Raw genomic sequence first — 14,660 nt, forward strand, 5'->3', positions numbered from 1 at the left:
AAGAGCTGCAAGGTGGTGGTGTGTGGGCAGGCCTCGGTCGGGAAAACCTCCATCCTGGAGCAGCTGCTGTACGGGAACCATGTGGTCGGTGAGTGCGGGGCCGGGGGGAGGCCGCTCCGAGGTGGCGGCCCCGGGTGTAGCGGGCAGTTCCGGCCCTGGGCAGTGCTGGCTCTGGGGATCCCCCTGGGCAGGGCTGTCCCTGGTCACCCCCTGAACACACCGGCGGTGGGGAAGGATGGCACAGCGCGCCTGGCGGGACAGCTCCGCGGGCTGTGCCAGAGCCAGACCCCCGGGGAGGGTCCCCACGTGTCCCGTGCCCACCCCCGTCAGGCTCGGAGATGATCGAGACCCAGGAGGACATTTACGTGGGCTCCATCGAGACGGACCGGGGGGTGCGGGAGCAGGTGCGCTTCTACGACACGCGGGGGCTGCGGGACGGGCTGGAGCTGCCCAAGCACTGCTTCTCCTGCACCGACGGCTACGTGCTGGTCTACAGCACCGACAGCAAGGAGTCCTTCAAGCGTGTCGAGCTGCTCAAGAAGGAGATCGACAAGTCCAAGGACAAGAAGGAGGTGAGTCCCCCGGGAGAACGGGCTGCGGAGTGGGATCTGCTCCCCTGGGGCAGGTTCTCACCTTTCTTTTCTCCAGCCCATCACAAAATGCTGATGGGTCCCTGATCTGTGAGACTCCCAGCAGTAAAAGGCTCTCTCCTGGGATGCCCTCTGAGCATACAGGAGCTCAAAAGCTCCTTCCAGTTTGGGGCTGGTTTGGGACACACAGTCCCCAGCAAGAGGGGAAGGGAGCACTGGGATCATGGGGTTTCAAAAAGCCTCAACGTGGACAGGGAATCAGCGGCAGGGCTGGGCCTACCACTGAGGGTCTTCATGGCAGAGCCAGCCACCAGCCCTGCAGTGCTGTGGTTGGAACCTTCAGGGGCCCTTCTTGCCCTTTTGGAACAGGTCACTATTGTGGTTTTGGGCAACAAGTGTGACCTGCAGGAGCAGCGCCGGGTGGATCATGATGCAGCCCAGCACTGGGCCAAGGGCGAGAAGGTGAAGCTGTGGGAGGTGTCCGTGGCTGATCGGCGCACGCTGATCGAGCCCTTCATCTACCTGGCCAGCAAGATGACGCAGCCACAGAGCAAGTCTGCGTTTCCCCTGAGCCGCAAGAACAAGGGCAGCGGATCCATGGATGGCTGAGGCTTCTTCCCCTTCCCTTCCATTGCCACCTCCTCTTCCTCACCTTCCTGCTTCCCTCGTACACACCTCCTTCTGAGTCCTGTCTGGTGTCATGGAGCCTGTGGGAAGCAGGTGGCAGGAGGAACAATCTTCCCAGGGCTGGGGATGGTCCTGGAGGATGAGAGAGGCAGTAGGACAGGGACCACTCCTCTCCCTGCCCAGCCCCTGCAGCTGTCAGAGGTGCTACAGGAAGATCAGGATTCACTCAGTGACCCCCTCTGCTCTCAGGTGCATGCTGAGGGAGGGGAGCAGAGGCATAGCATACACTGGCTGGAATGTGGGGATCAGCTCCACATCTGGAGGGAACAACTCCCCTCTTTTTCTATTTCCGTATAACATGTGGGAAGAGCCTGTTTGCTGGCCCTGCCTCCAGCCAAGCAGCTCTGCTTGCCCTGCCCCGCTGCCTCTGTGCTGCTGCTCCCTGGCAGGTTGTCCCTTACCCTGGCAGTCTCCACTGCTCCTTTATGCACAGGAATATCCAGGGAATGCCTAGAGCAGGGCAGGTGCTGTTCCTGGGGGCAGGGTGCCCAAATCCACTATTTCAGCCCCCCTCTTCCTGAGTGCAGACTCAGCCATGAGCTTGGAGGAGATGGGACTGTGCTTCACCTGCACATCTGGATCCTTGGAGGAGCTGGGACTTTACTTACCCTGCACACCCCAGACGCTTTGGGCTATGGCAGCTTTCACTGCCCACCTGTCACAGTGCTGCCTCCTCTCAGAACCACCATAAGACAAGGCACAGGTGCCCCACTCCTGCCCAGCAACACGCATTCCCTTCAGGTAGTCTGGATGTAGGAAAAGAACTGATGAAAAGCCCCAGTGTGTTTATACTTGTTCCTTTTATTTACTGAGTAACACAATAAAGCGATGAGATTCGATTATCAAAATATTTCCTTTTTTTTTTTTTTCCCAACAGTTATAGTACATCAAAAAAATATACAATGAACATTACAGGAGGGTACTGGCCAAGTCCCTAGAGTCTGGATATTCCATTTTGGGTTTTTTTTTTTTTTTTTTCTGTTTTTTTGAATCAAAATTCACATCACTCCAAGGTTATTTACAGAGGGGCACACGTTACCGAGCGCTATGGACTATCCCTACTCCTAGTACAGCATGTGCTAAGTCAAAGGCAGTAAATGCTTTGGAGAGCAAGAGGGGGTTTGGGGGGATGCCATAACGGGGGTTTCTTACGCAGCTCGTTGCAGTATTATTGTTACTAGAAGGAATGGCTTTCACAGGGTTAAAGTGCCAAGTACAGGAGTGCGTCAGGACTCCACTGGTGAGGGGCAACGGAGCAGCCACGGCTCCAGCACAGGCTTTTTGGAACAATGGAGGGGAACAGGCCCACTGGTGCCACGCAGCTCTGCAAGCTGGAGCCTGGCTGCTCCCAGCTCCCCATGCTCCTGAGGGGCTGGGTACAGGAGGCGACCCATTGTCCAGCTGCTGCAGCCGGACTGGGGCTGACTCCAAGGGCCTGGGAAGGGCACAGTGAGACGGGCAGGGGTGGCTGGAGCCAGGCTGGCCATGGGCTGCTTGGCACTGGGGAGTGGGGACAGCGTCCCTCCTGTCCCCTGGGGTCCCACCAGCACAGGCTCCTGTCCGCTGGGATGTGGGGTTCCTACGCGTCCTCTGGGCTGTGGGACAATCTCTCTAACCCTGGCAAAGCTGTTTCTGCTGGGAGCCTTCCTTCCTTCAGCTGTGCTCCAAGCCGCATCTCCCACCACTGCTGCAAGACCTTTCCATTGTCTCCATGCACAGCTGCTCACGCTTCTCCTGGTGCCCTCTCTCCCATCTCCTTCCCTGGGGAAGGGATGCCCTGAGCAGGTGAATCCATACCCAGGGGCTCACTCACTCTCCTGTCTCTGTGGCAGGAGTGCAGCAGTGGCTCCATGGTTGGTGCTGCCCACAGACCCTGCAGGTGTGTGCTCCCTCCTGCAGCTTTCCTGCCCTTGCCAAGGCTCCAGCCCTGGGAAGCAGATGTGTTTCGGCCATCTGAGTCACCCATTCACCTTCCCGTTCACCTCCCCGTGCCAGGACCCATCCTGAGCATCAGCGGAGCACGCTGGGCAAAATCCTTCTGAAATCCAGGCGCTGCTTATGGCCAAGACGTCAGATATGTGTGCTTGTGCGTGTGGATTCCCAGGTGCGCACACCAGCCTGTCTCTTCCCGAGGGCTGGGAGGGAATGGGAGTCACAGCAGAGATCTGACCAGCACCCTGGGCCGGGGACGGGACAGAGCTCAGTGTTACGTTGGTTCTTCTGCTCCCACCACTGCTCCGGCTGCTTGGATGCATCAGCACCAAAGGGAATCGCAGGCGGCCAGTGCGGCGGGTGAGCTGCCCCCCTGGATTGCATAGATCGGGGTGGGGTGTTCCTCCAGCGAAAGGTCCGTTTGGGATGCAACTCTCTCTATGTACAGCAGCGTGCTGGGCACCCAGAGCGCCGCAGTGACAGTCCCAGACAAGTCATGGTTGGGCTGTCTGAGCACAGTGAAACGCAGAGCTATGGCCTCGGGGTCCCTCCAGAGCCCGGCATTCCGCAGGCCGTGGGTGCACCTGCCACCTGATTGTCCAGGCTGCTGGGGATACCTTTGTTTTCGGGAATCATCACTAACTCCCTGGAAGCTCCTAACAGGGATGGGATTGGAGGGCCAGGCATGGCAGGTGAGCAGCAGCGTTGCCTTTCACTGGAGAACTGAAAGTGCTTTAGGGACATTCACTCAGCCTCACAGCATCTTCCGGGAGGTAGGGGCAGGGCTGTCCCCGCGGTGGGACAGAGACAAGGACAGGTGCCAAGCACAGGGCCAGCTCCTCAGGGAGCCAGCACCAGACAGCCTGGTGCTCCTGGCCTTGCTGGACGAGTGGGGCCCAGCTTGGCCACATGCCTGTCGTGTGCTTCTGGGGCCAGGGCAGGGCCCGTGTGCTTTGGAGGGAGGAGGCGCCGGCCCTGGGGTCAGCTATTGCTCTTGGAGTGAGGATATGGTCGGTGTGGCCGGTGCCCGCCACCGTGGGGGCTCTTTGGCTGGTGGGACATAGGGTGTTGCGGGGGCAGGGGGCTGGTGGGTGGCACAGAAACCCCCTGCCAGCACAGGTAGGTGCAGGGCTGGCAAGGGCACAGCCAGCCTAGGCTGAGAGAGAAACTGCCAGCTTCCCACTTGTGCTGGGGTTGTTCCTCCCAGTAAGAGCTGGGCTGAGATTCCCCTCGCAGTTCCCTTCCCACTGGGCTGGCAGGGACCAGAGGGATGCTCCTTCTCCCAGGGACCAGCCAGCTCCTCTCCTTCCAGTCTGGTAACTGGGAGGGCGATGAAGAAGCAGCCAGCAGGCCAAGGACAGGCAGGCCCAGGCCATGAGACAGTCCTGATTTGGACATTGTCCTCTTCTGTGCACTGCCTGGGCTCATCTGCCGAGCACGGGGCCAGCACAGGCTGGGAGAGCAGTGAGGATGCATGGCAGGAGGCGGCCGAGTACTCCAGTGGGAGCCCGCTCCAAGCAAAGGAGAAGCCGGGATTGATGTCTACAACTACATTTTCCCACCAACCAGGAGAGCAGGTACCAGGAGCGCTGCCCCCAGCGCGCAGCCCCCGCAGCCCAGCCCAGCCACGGTGGACAGACCCGCGGCGGGCCAGCGGCTCTAGTAGGGCGCGAAGACGATGGGACCCGGTGTGGGGCGGACATGGGCCGGCGGCGTTCGGAAAAGGGCTGGTCCGAGGATCGGGGCTTGGAAGAGGGTGGTGGCAGCTGCTGGTCGCAAGGCAAGGGGTCCAGGCATGGCGCAGACAGCAGCAGCGGTCAGCGGGCTCGGCAGGAAACGGGTTGCCAGGGTTTTGGTGAGGTGCTTCTGCAAAGCCAGCTTGGACTGCAGGGAGGGAGGAGGAGACACTGTGAGATTGCAGAACAGGTGGAGGCATCACAAGTGCTGCCATTGTGAACGCTGCTGCCAAAGCACTCCCAAGTTATCCCCATGCTGGCCTTCCCAGGAAGAGACTCAAAACCCACCACCACAGCTCACCCTCCCTGAGGGGAGAAGCTGAGCTGTGGTGATGGAAACCAAGGTTTAAGAGAAGCAGCTCCTGTGACTCACTGCAAGGATGGCTGATGGCGAGCGAGGCTTTGTGAGCAAACCGAGCGAGTGCTGTGCAGGGAGACAGGTACCTTGATAATACTCACTGCGAGGGCAGCATTCTTCTGCAGCTTGTTGTAGGGGCTGTACTTGGGCTTGGGTGGCTTCCCTGCCAGCCTGTCTTTGTGCCGCCGGCTGCTCATGTGCTGTGGAGGAAAACAGCAGGATCACTGGGAGCCAGGACAGCCGGGGCACTGTGTGGCTCAGGTCTGTGGGGATGCCCATCACCCTGCAGGGACCATCAGGTACCCACACCCTGAGTCCCTGCACACCCACACCCGGTGCCCAGGCACTCTCAGGGCATCGTCACCTGCTTGAGCTGGGTCTCGGAGTTCACGTAGATCTCACACACTTGGCAGTGGAACGCCTTGTTCTGGATGTTGATGCTGCCCTTGTTCCCGATCCGCTTGGACTTGTGCCCTGCCCGGGAGAGCAGCTTGCCCCGGCCTCGCCGCAGTTGGGTGCCGTGACCTTCCAGCATCGACTTGTGCTTGGCGCCTGGCGAGAGGGAATACTCAGCAAACCCAGCCCAGCCCTGTGCCAGTAGCACAGCAGCAGGAACAGTGCCCTCCAACAGCACTGAGGGAACCTCACCAACCTGTGCCCAGCAGCATTTGCAGGCAGAGGGGACAGGGAGCTGCCTGGGAGCCCAGGCTTTTGCCAGTGCTGCTCAGCCCATTCCCAAACCCTGCCAAGCTGCACGTCGCAGGCAGAGCAGAGATGCTCATCTTCCCAGAGACCCCCCCTCCATGTGCCAGCTTTGGAGAAGCTGCTATTTTGAGCGTGCGCTGGAGCCTGTCGCCTGTCCCCGGGCGCTAGCACAGTCTGCGGAGCCGGGCGTGCATCGCCCACCGTGCTGCAGCATCTGAGCCGTGCCCAAGGTCAGAGGGGAGCTGGCTGTGGAGCCAGGAATAGCTCAGCCGGGTCACAGCAGGTGGGGAAGGAGGAACCCAAGATCCCTACACACCTGGGGACAGGGCGCTCTGTCCTGCCCCTGCCAGCGCCGGGACGGCGAGGGTGCAAGGGGAGCGAGTAATTTAAGCCCCTGCTAATTCATTCTATTTTTTAAGGCGTGAAGCAAGGAGCTGTGTGACGGCCACGGAGCAGCGCCAGCCCACAAACGTTTGTTTGCTTGTTTGTTCTTTTTCCCCAAATCAGCTCCTGAATTCGTAACTGGAGCTGACAAAAGCAAAAGGACACGTCTGCAGCTAAGCCGCAGCAGTGTCCTGAGCCAACCCTGCACACAGCAGCTGCTGCTGCTGCCCCAGCAGGCAGTGGGGTGGGGGAAACTGGTTCCCAGTACTTGCTGAACTGGGGAGAAAAGGACCTTCCATTTAAAGCTGGGGTGCCCAACTTAAGCATCCTCCAGAGAAAGGGGAGAGACAGGAGTTGGAATAGCAGGGCCTTCAGACCTCATTGGGGACCCCATGGCTGCCATCCTCCACCACCACTCTGGGGGTGGGTCTGGCCACCCCCAGGCTTCAGGGGGACCCTCAGCAGCTCCCACACCTGCCCACCCCAAGGGGCTACCCTGCTCAGCCCAGGAGCCATCGTTGGCTATGGAGCTCCACAGCTCATTGGATTCCCAGGGGTCTTCTCCACAGGGCCACAAGCCCAAACCACCGAGCTGCTTTGGGAAGGGTTATCCTGGGTTTGGAAGAAACCCTGGCTATCAGCTTCAAGCCAAATGGAATATAAAGCAGCCTCAATCACTTGATTAAAAGTAGCTGGAAATGTCCTTAATTGAGACATAAACATTAAGAGTGTTTGACCTTGTGAAAATTCACCCTAGAAGCTGCAGCCCAGGTAAAGCCCCATGGTTTATCTCTGCAGGTCATTTTAATGAAATTTTTTTAATTACAGCAACACTCATTAATGCTCTCTACTTCCTTGCAAGGCTGTTTGGTTATGGGGCATGGCTGGGTTTTGCTCAGAGCACCAGAGAAGTAGCAGGGGGCCCGTCCCCCTGTCCCCCCCATAATGCCCTTACCAGTGTTGTGAGCCTCCAGCTGGGACAGGGAGTTGACGGTCACTTTGCATGTGGGACAGTACAGGTGCTGTTTGCTCTTCTTCCCCTCTTTCTCGCTCTCAGGGGCTGAGCTGACGCTGCTGCCTGACTCAGCCACCTGCGCCTCAGCTGCCTGGGCGGACGAGGAGGCCACGCTGGTGGCATCCGAGGTGCCCTCTGACAGCTCGGAGGCCGGCGGGGAGCCCAGCGAGGCAACACTGCCTGGCAGCTCCACGGGTGATTCCTCAGTGCTGGGCACCAGCCCCAGGCTGCTGCCCTCACCCTCTGGCTCCTGTGGGCTACTGGCATCAGCTGGTGGGAGGGGAAGGAAAGGGGGAAAGGGGAAAAGAGAAAGAAATGGGCAGAAAGGGAAAGTTCTGTTTGCCTGAACAGGTTTTCTGGATTTCAGAAAGCACCCCCGTCTTCCCCAAGACCATCTCAAACAACATCTGCATGCATCCATCCCTGCCAAGGGCGGCTCTTCCCGAGGTCTCTCCCATTACAGCTTTTATCTGCAGTGCATGGAAGCTGGGCTCAGCACAAAACCCCGGCCAAGCTCCAACACTGCCTCAGCTCCCACCAGCCCCATCCCTGCACTCAGCAGAGCCCTGGGGGTGTGTGAGACAGACATGGCTCTCTTTCTCTCCCGAATCCATACAAACACCTCCTAGAGACACCCAATCACAGGGAACACACCCACCGTGCCCCCGCGAGCACCAGAGCTCATTTGTGACCGGTGGCATCTCTGCCCCACCGTCCGCAGCCTCCTCAGCCCCATCCCCCTCCTCGTACCTGTGCTGCCCAGCTCCCCGCTGCCCACGGGGCTGGGGGCCAGGTCAGCTGTGCTCTCCTGGCCGGGGGTCCCCGCTGCAGCCCCCACCACCTTCTGCTTGTTCTTCATGGCCTCGATGGCCTTCAGCCTCCGTGCGTGCTTGTGGCCCTTGTAGTGGGCTTCTGCCTGGTTCTGGGGGGCAGAGACCGGGATGACCACGTCAGTGCTGTGACCAGGCAGACAGATAGGCATGGGGAGGGCAGGTGATGGGGTCAGTCCTGGTATGTGGCCACTCAGGAGTGTTTCTAATGCAGCCACCTTTCCTGGTGACATCCACCCCCAGGGCTGGGACCACTGCAGAGGGGTGTTGGGTGTGGGGTGTAGCACAGAGCTGTGTTCCTCCTCCCCCCAGCCCGCTCTGACACCGACATATTGGGGCCAAGGTATCACTCTCTAAGACACCACCACATTGCTTGGCCAAGATAAGGACCCTGCTCTGATTAAATGCATCAAGTCACTCCTAAAAGCAGCTTTCAGGCAAAATTTATGACTCCAGAAACGTAAAATGAATTGTTGCTGTAAAAATGAAATAAAGAGGTTCATTGGTGGGGAGGACACATCACCCACTGTATCCTAAGGGATGTCCAACACATGGTTCATGTCCCCAGCTCCTCTCTCTCAGTGATTGCTGGATAATGAAGCGTGACTCTGATGGATTCATGTCTGCACTGAACTGATAAAAATGGCCACAAAAAAAAAATCCCCCGAACACTGGTGTCCTCCCAACAGGGACAATGCTGCATTGTCCCCCAAAACAACCCCGGTTTGGCAATTTATGGAAAGGAACCCCAGTATGAATCAGACACTGTACCCCCGAGTAGGACAGATTAATTTGCACAGCATTCCTGGGGGCCAGCTGAGGATTCCCGGCAGAGGGAAGCATCCTATCCCATCCCTTCCCCTCCCTCTCCCTGTGGCTTTCCAAGGGCTGGGAACAGGGGCCAGGGCTGTGACTGGTACGTGGGAAAGCAAAGGGCCAGTCTGAGCGTGGTGCCTCATTAGCAAAGACAATAAACTCCCCTCGGATAACAGGGCTGGAACAGGGCTGGGTGCAGCCAAAGTAGGTCACAGCCGATGTGCTGGAACACCCACGGGCTGTGAGGGTCTGGGCCAGCCAGGGGGACCTGAAAGGACATGGGCAGGGATGGGCAGAGTGGGGACGGGGGCTCACAGGGGCACTGGGAGCATGCAGTGGGACTGACTCTCCTGGCACAGCACTTCTAGCCAGGATGCAGCCTGAAACAGGGAAGCAATGCTTCTTCTGAGCTGCTTGGCTGTGGAGCGGAATTATGAAGCCCAGAAGCAGGGAGCTTTGCTGGCAGGGCAGCATCAGCCCCAGGCACTGCAGATCCAGCGTGGCCAGGCTGGGATGGCTCCTCTGCAGGCAGCAGAGCCTGGCCAGGGTGCAGGGCCCGGGGAGGCAAGAGCAGCTCCAGCAGCCCACGGCCCCCGTACTGCCGGACACCGGCAGCTCCGGTGGGGGAGACTGGCCCATTGTCGGGGATGGCCCTGACAGGGGCTGGCCCCGTGCCCCCCACTCACTCCCAGCCCCATCTGTGGCCCCACTCACTGCCGAGTTGAAGCGCAGGTGGCAGATGTTGCAGGAGATGAACTGCTTCTTCTTGAGCGGGGCTGGCACGCCGAAGGTGTGGCTGATCACCGCCTTCTGCACCGGGTCCATCTGGAACGGGAGGGAGGGAGGGAGGGCAGAGGGCGGCTGGGTGCTGTGTCCTGATGGCTGCCCCAGCGTGGCACCGTGACCTCATGACCTCCACGCCTGTCATGCTCCCAAGGAGCCACTGCCAATGCCACAGAGCTCACAGGAGCTCTGTGGCTGGAAGGAGTGAGGGGCTGCATCTGCTGAGGAGCCCTGCGGCCATGGAGGCTCCCCGGCACAGGGCAGCATGCCATGTCAACACTGGCTCCTGTCCTGATTAAACCATTCCTGAATCCACCAAGTCCACAAGGTCCGAATGTCGGCTGTGGTCTGGCAGAAGGGACAAGACTCGATCTGCTCCAGTGTGTGCTCAAGTCCCCTCTCCCCCCACACAGACACTTGTGTCACAGGTGGAAAATTACCAGTTTCTGTTTGAACCTTAGTGGCTACCCTTGACCTCAGCAGGAGCAGAAACCACCAAAACGGGGGACAGAGGTGACCAAAACAAGCATCATTTGTTCTCCATATGCTCTTCACCAGAGAGCTGGAATGTCCCCAGGCAATGCCAAAGGCGTGAGCAGGGCCATGTGTGCCAGCCCATGGGACACCGACAGCCCACATGGGTGCCAAGGCAGGAGGGACACCAGTGCTTGCTGCCACAGACACAGCTCACCCAGGACACAGTGCCCATGAAAGCCCCTCTGAGTTGCCCCACTGCTGTCCAGATGTGCATTTCACCTCCTCAAACTCAACAATGACAACTCACTCACCAGGCTGGGCACACACAGACCCACTTCGATGACCTGCCAGGAGCCATATCTGTCCTCCAGCCCACCAGGGCTGTGGTGGAGCCAAGCATGTGGCCGGTGCCAGGCCCTGGCCCTTCTGTCTCGCCCCAGGCCTCGGCCTCATTCCACAGCCCAAGCACCAAACTACTTCCAAAAGCCATAATTGTTTTTAACAAAATGCATTTATTAAGGAAGAAAACATAAGAATAACCTCTTTGTCTGAGCGTGGCTCCAATCTATAATGCAAGTATTGTTCCCTACCCTGTGGCACAGGGAGATTATCTTATCTGAGTCCTGCTGTCAGGAGAGCCCAGGGTTTTCAGTGATCGTATTTCTCTGCAAAGCTATTTCGCTGCCGAGACAGGTGCATCAGTCTTCGAGGCACATGCCTGGACAACAGCGCCATTATCAAGACCCCAAATTCCTTTCCAGGAGTGAGCAGAATGGTAAAAGCAGGTGATTAATGAAGTGCCTGTTTGCTATGAAATTTTACTCACTTATCTGGCATATAAATGAAGAGGCATTTGGGGTTTGGCAGAGACCTGGAGGAAGCTACAGATGGCCAAGATGCTGCTCCACGCCTGATGACAAACATTGCAATGTGCTGCTGGCAGCACCCCTATGCTGCTGGGATGCTGGGCCAGCACTTGTTTTCCAGAGAAACACCCACCTTTTCACTGAGAAAAGAAAAATGGCTCCAATCTTCCCAGCAGCGTCAGCTACCAGGTTCCAGCCGGTCACTCCCACCAAGCACCACCAAAGCTTCCACCAAACAACACTGGCACCCACCAAGTGCTGCCAGCTCCCATGGGCTCATCCACACCCTGAGCACCGTAGCATGAGCAGGGTGGGAGTTGGAGGAGGAGGCAGAGGAAAGGGAGATGCTGGCACAAGGACACAAATGAGGCCAGGGACTATCTTGGCCCCATCCTGAACCTGCCAGTGAAGCCAGTGGTGCCAGGGCCACGTCTGAGCCTCATCTACACGATGGTGGTGCTGAACAGCCCCAGCACAGGGTCTCTTCCTCCTCCGGGGGTTATGGCAGGGTAATGGCACCAGCTTGGGTCTTTCCAGCCCCTGTGCTTTTGCCAAGTCCACCCTGCTCGACCCTGTGGCACAGCAAGGAGTTGTGTTCACCAGAGCACGTGCAACTGCTCTGGGCAGGCACAGGGCTCACGGGCTCCCAGGGGCTGGGCTGGTCAGCACACTCAGAACCTGGCTCCTCACGCCAGCCCCAGGCATCCCAGCAAAGGCACATGCAACTGGTGGCCATGGCTGCTCCTGCTGTCCCAAAGTGAACACCAGCACTGTCTCGAGCCTTCAGCTGCCCACCTGGGAGTACACATGATCCCAGGTGCTTTGCCAGAAGCCCAGCCCAGCTCCACCCCACACTGAGCACATCTGAAGCCTGGTGCCACCTGAGAGCCCTTGTGCTTCTCCCCAAATGAGAACACAAACATCCCTCTATCTCCTCCCCACCACACACCCTCACAGCTTTCTTGGATATGGAAAAGTCCCCCCAGCTCCCACAGGGCTGGCTGTGCTGCAGCCGTACATACCAGCACCTGCAGCCAGGGATTGAGGCTCTTCCTGGCCTCTTCCAGAAGAGTGGAGCCAGCGACAGAGGTGGCTTTGGGCACCGTGGTCTTGGGGAATAAAGATCCCAGCTTTATAGTCAATTTGTATTGACTCACATTACTTTATTTATCCCTGGATGTTCCTGCCGATATAAATAGCGATCCCTGTGCCGAGCTCCCTGCGGCCGCTGAGGTCAGGAGCAGGAATTCACAGGGATGCAGCATCCATTCACATCGCGTCTGCTGACAGGGTTTTATGAGGTGCTGCTGGGTCCTGGGGATTTGCAACAGCCCAAGCTAAGAGAAAGACCTCTGGAGCAAGGAACGTGCCTCCGGTGCTGTTAGGGGCTTTTTTCCCTGGTTGTTGCTCTAAGTGACAGGAGGCAGCTTGGAAGGGCTTTGTTTGCTCCGGAGTAAAACATCTGCTGGGTTCATGGGAACCCTGTGACCTGCTCTGAGTGCAGAGCGTTCTGCTGGGTGCTGCAAACAGCTCCCTCTCCGCAGGGCATTGCTGGGCCCTCACAGCATCACCAGCGACACAGGGCATGAAAGGGGAACCCTCAGATCCTGTCGTAGAGCACCTCCAATGTGGCAGCGACCTCAGCAATGGGCAGACCCTGACTGCTGCCCCTTACCCTCTCCCCCCACTGAGGCTCAAGTGGAGTCTGACCTGGCATCACAGTCACTTGGGCAGAGATGAGGAGCCACCAGCCTGGCTCAGGATGCAGGGATGTTCCAATCCTACATCCTGAGGGATGCTTTGGCTCCTCCAGAGCTGCCAGACGAGCTCAGGCTGCAGGGATTCTCCAGCCCTTCATCCTGTGGGATGGAAGCTCTGCTCTGGCTCTCCCAGAGCTGCCAGCCCAGCACACCCTGAACCTCACCCAGCCTCCTTCGGCCACATCTCCAGCACCGACACACCCCGAAGGGACAGCTCTTGTCCCCGGACCATCAGCCAACACCACACACCGGGTTCAGAGTGGTTGACTCCAGGTCCCCAGATGGCTGGGTCAGCCTCCCCTGGCATCTCTGTCCATGTCTGACCCATTCTCTGTGGCAGAAGCCCACACAGAGCACAGCAGCCGTGCAACACTGTGTGGCTCCAGCAAGTACCAGATTCATTTTCCAAATTATCAGTTCTTTCAAAGCAACAAACGTGGGTGAACACGCGCCGAGGCAGCAGCAGGTGGGAACCAAGAGGAGCAAACAACAGGCGCTGGGTCAAGTTCACTCCTGACTCCAGCGACTAAAAAAAGAGCCCAGACAAAGAGCAGGAACTATAATGGCATCAAAACCTCTCCTGTCCTGTGTTCCAGCTCATTAGCCTGGGGAGAGGCTGGGCTGGGGCTTCAAAAGAGCTTAAAGGACTCAGACGCCTGAATCCCATTCAACAGCAACAGGAATCCTGCACTTAATTTCTGAACTGTCTTTGAGGATCTCAGCGATAATTTGCACCTTCCGAGCACATTTAAGCTCAAAGATACTCAAAAAAGGCCGGCGAGCAGGGAGGGGGCTCGGGAAAGTCCCGTTTCCAGGCTCCTGAGAGAGAGCAATGGGCATTTACTGAACCCCAAAACACCAGCCTGCAGTGCCTCTGAGGCAAAGAGGGGGAGTAGCCCACTGCCCTTCCCGGAGCAGAACCTGCTCCACAACAATCCTAGGCAGCACCCAGGGGTCACAGAGGGGCTGGGACCAGCCTGGGGGAGAGGTGCAGCATGGGGAAAACACCATTTCACACCCCACACAGTGGTGTGTCCTTGGCCACATCCAGGTCAGTTTAACTGTCTTATGGAACCTCTCTAAAGATACATGTCATTGCCCACCCCAGGCACCTGGGCCAGTGGTTCAATGTTGGGGACCTGGAACCCAAGCAGGGGGTGGGAGCAGTTCTCAGCATTCTGACTTCCCCCACATCCACAGCCCCAGCCACATTCCTCGTATCTGTAATACATTCTCTCTCTTTCTTTGCTTTTCCTTATTTAATTTTCAACTAATGAACTGCTCTCCAGAGCAACTTTATTACTATTGATTCCAGGGGCAAAATCCAATTGATCTCGGTTAAAATGAACCATGTTTTTAATTCTGGTACTGACAGGCTGGGCAGGAACCTCTCCGAGCTAAGGGCAAAGTGGACATGTTGAACGGGTGTCCAGCAGCCAAAGACCACAGGAATTAAACCAGAAACTACCTGGTGGGGTTCTAGGAGTGGTGCCATGTAGAGGAGGGACTGCTGCAAGAAAGGAGGGGTCCAGCAGCCGATGCCCACGCACCCTGGGGACTCACCGTGTTGAAGTTGGGGAAGAGGTTGAGCGGTGATGTCCCGTTGAGCCTGAAGGTCAGAAAGTGCTTGATGTCCAAGGGGGGGTGAAGAGGCCGGCCAGGGATGGGCAACGATGCTAAAAGGGGGCTGCTGTGTCCAGAGGGACCTGGGCAGGCAGAGG

At 58.1% G+C, this 14,660-nt stretch overlaps 2 protein-coding genes across 3 annotated transcripts in view; one reads left to right on the top strand and one right to left on the bottom strand.

Annotated features, from left to right (window-relative positions):
- NKIRAS2 (NFKB inhibitor interacting Ras like 2) overlaps positions 1-2,125 on the top strand; it is a 2,954-nt gene extending 829 nt beyond the window's left edge. Inside the window, exons 2-4 of the mRNA XM_008643546.1 lie at positions 6-88; positions 331-572; positions 960-2,125. Coding sequence (XP_008641768.1) covers positions 6-88; positions 331-572; positions 960-1,199 — 565 coding nt within the window. The 3' untranslated portion in view covers positions 1,200-2,125. The remainder of the gene's footprint in view (positions 1-5; positions 89-330; positions 573-959) is intronic.
- Positions 2,126-2,132: 7 nt separating this feature from the next.
- LOC103619907 (zinc finger protein 385C) overlaps positions 2,133-14,660 on the bottom strand; it is a 40,910-nt gene continuing 28,382 nt past the window's right edge. The window contains exons 2-8 of one of the 2 annotated variants that reach the window (XM_017739354.1): positions 14,503-14,645; positions 9,768-9,878; positions 8,158-8,329; positions 7,348-7,677; positions 5,668-5,855; positions 5,405-5,503; positions 2,133-5,093 (exon numbers count right to left, since the gene is read on the bottom strand). In XM_017739354.1, the coding sequence (XP_017594843.1) occupies positions 4,869-5,093; positions 5,405-5,503; positions 5,668-5,855; positions 7,348-7,677; positions 8,158-8,329; positions 9,768-9,878; positions 14,503-14,645 (1,268 nt within the window). In that variant the 3' untranslated portion in view covers positions 2,133-4,868. Of the gene's footprint in view, positions 5,094-5,389; positions 5,504-5,667; positions 5,856-7,347; positions 7,678-8,157; positions 8,330-9,767; positions 9,879-14,502; positions 14,646-14,660 lie in introns of both variants that reach the window. The other variant, XM_008638523.2, reaches the window with a different exon arrangement.

This window comes from Corvus brachyrhynchos, unplaced genomic scaffold (genome assembly GCF_000691975.1).
Source record: "Corvus brachyrhynchos isolate BGI_N302 unplaced genomic scaffold, ASM69197v1 scaffold30, whole genome shotgun sequence".
In the NCBI taxonomy this organism is placed as follows: Eukaryota; Metazoa; Chordata; class Aves; order Passeriformes; family Corvidae; genus Corvus; species Corvus brachyrhynchos.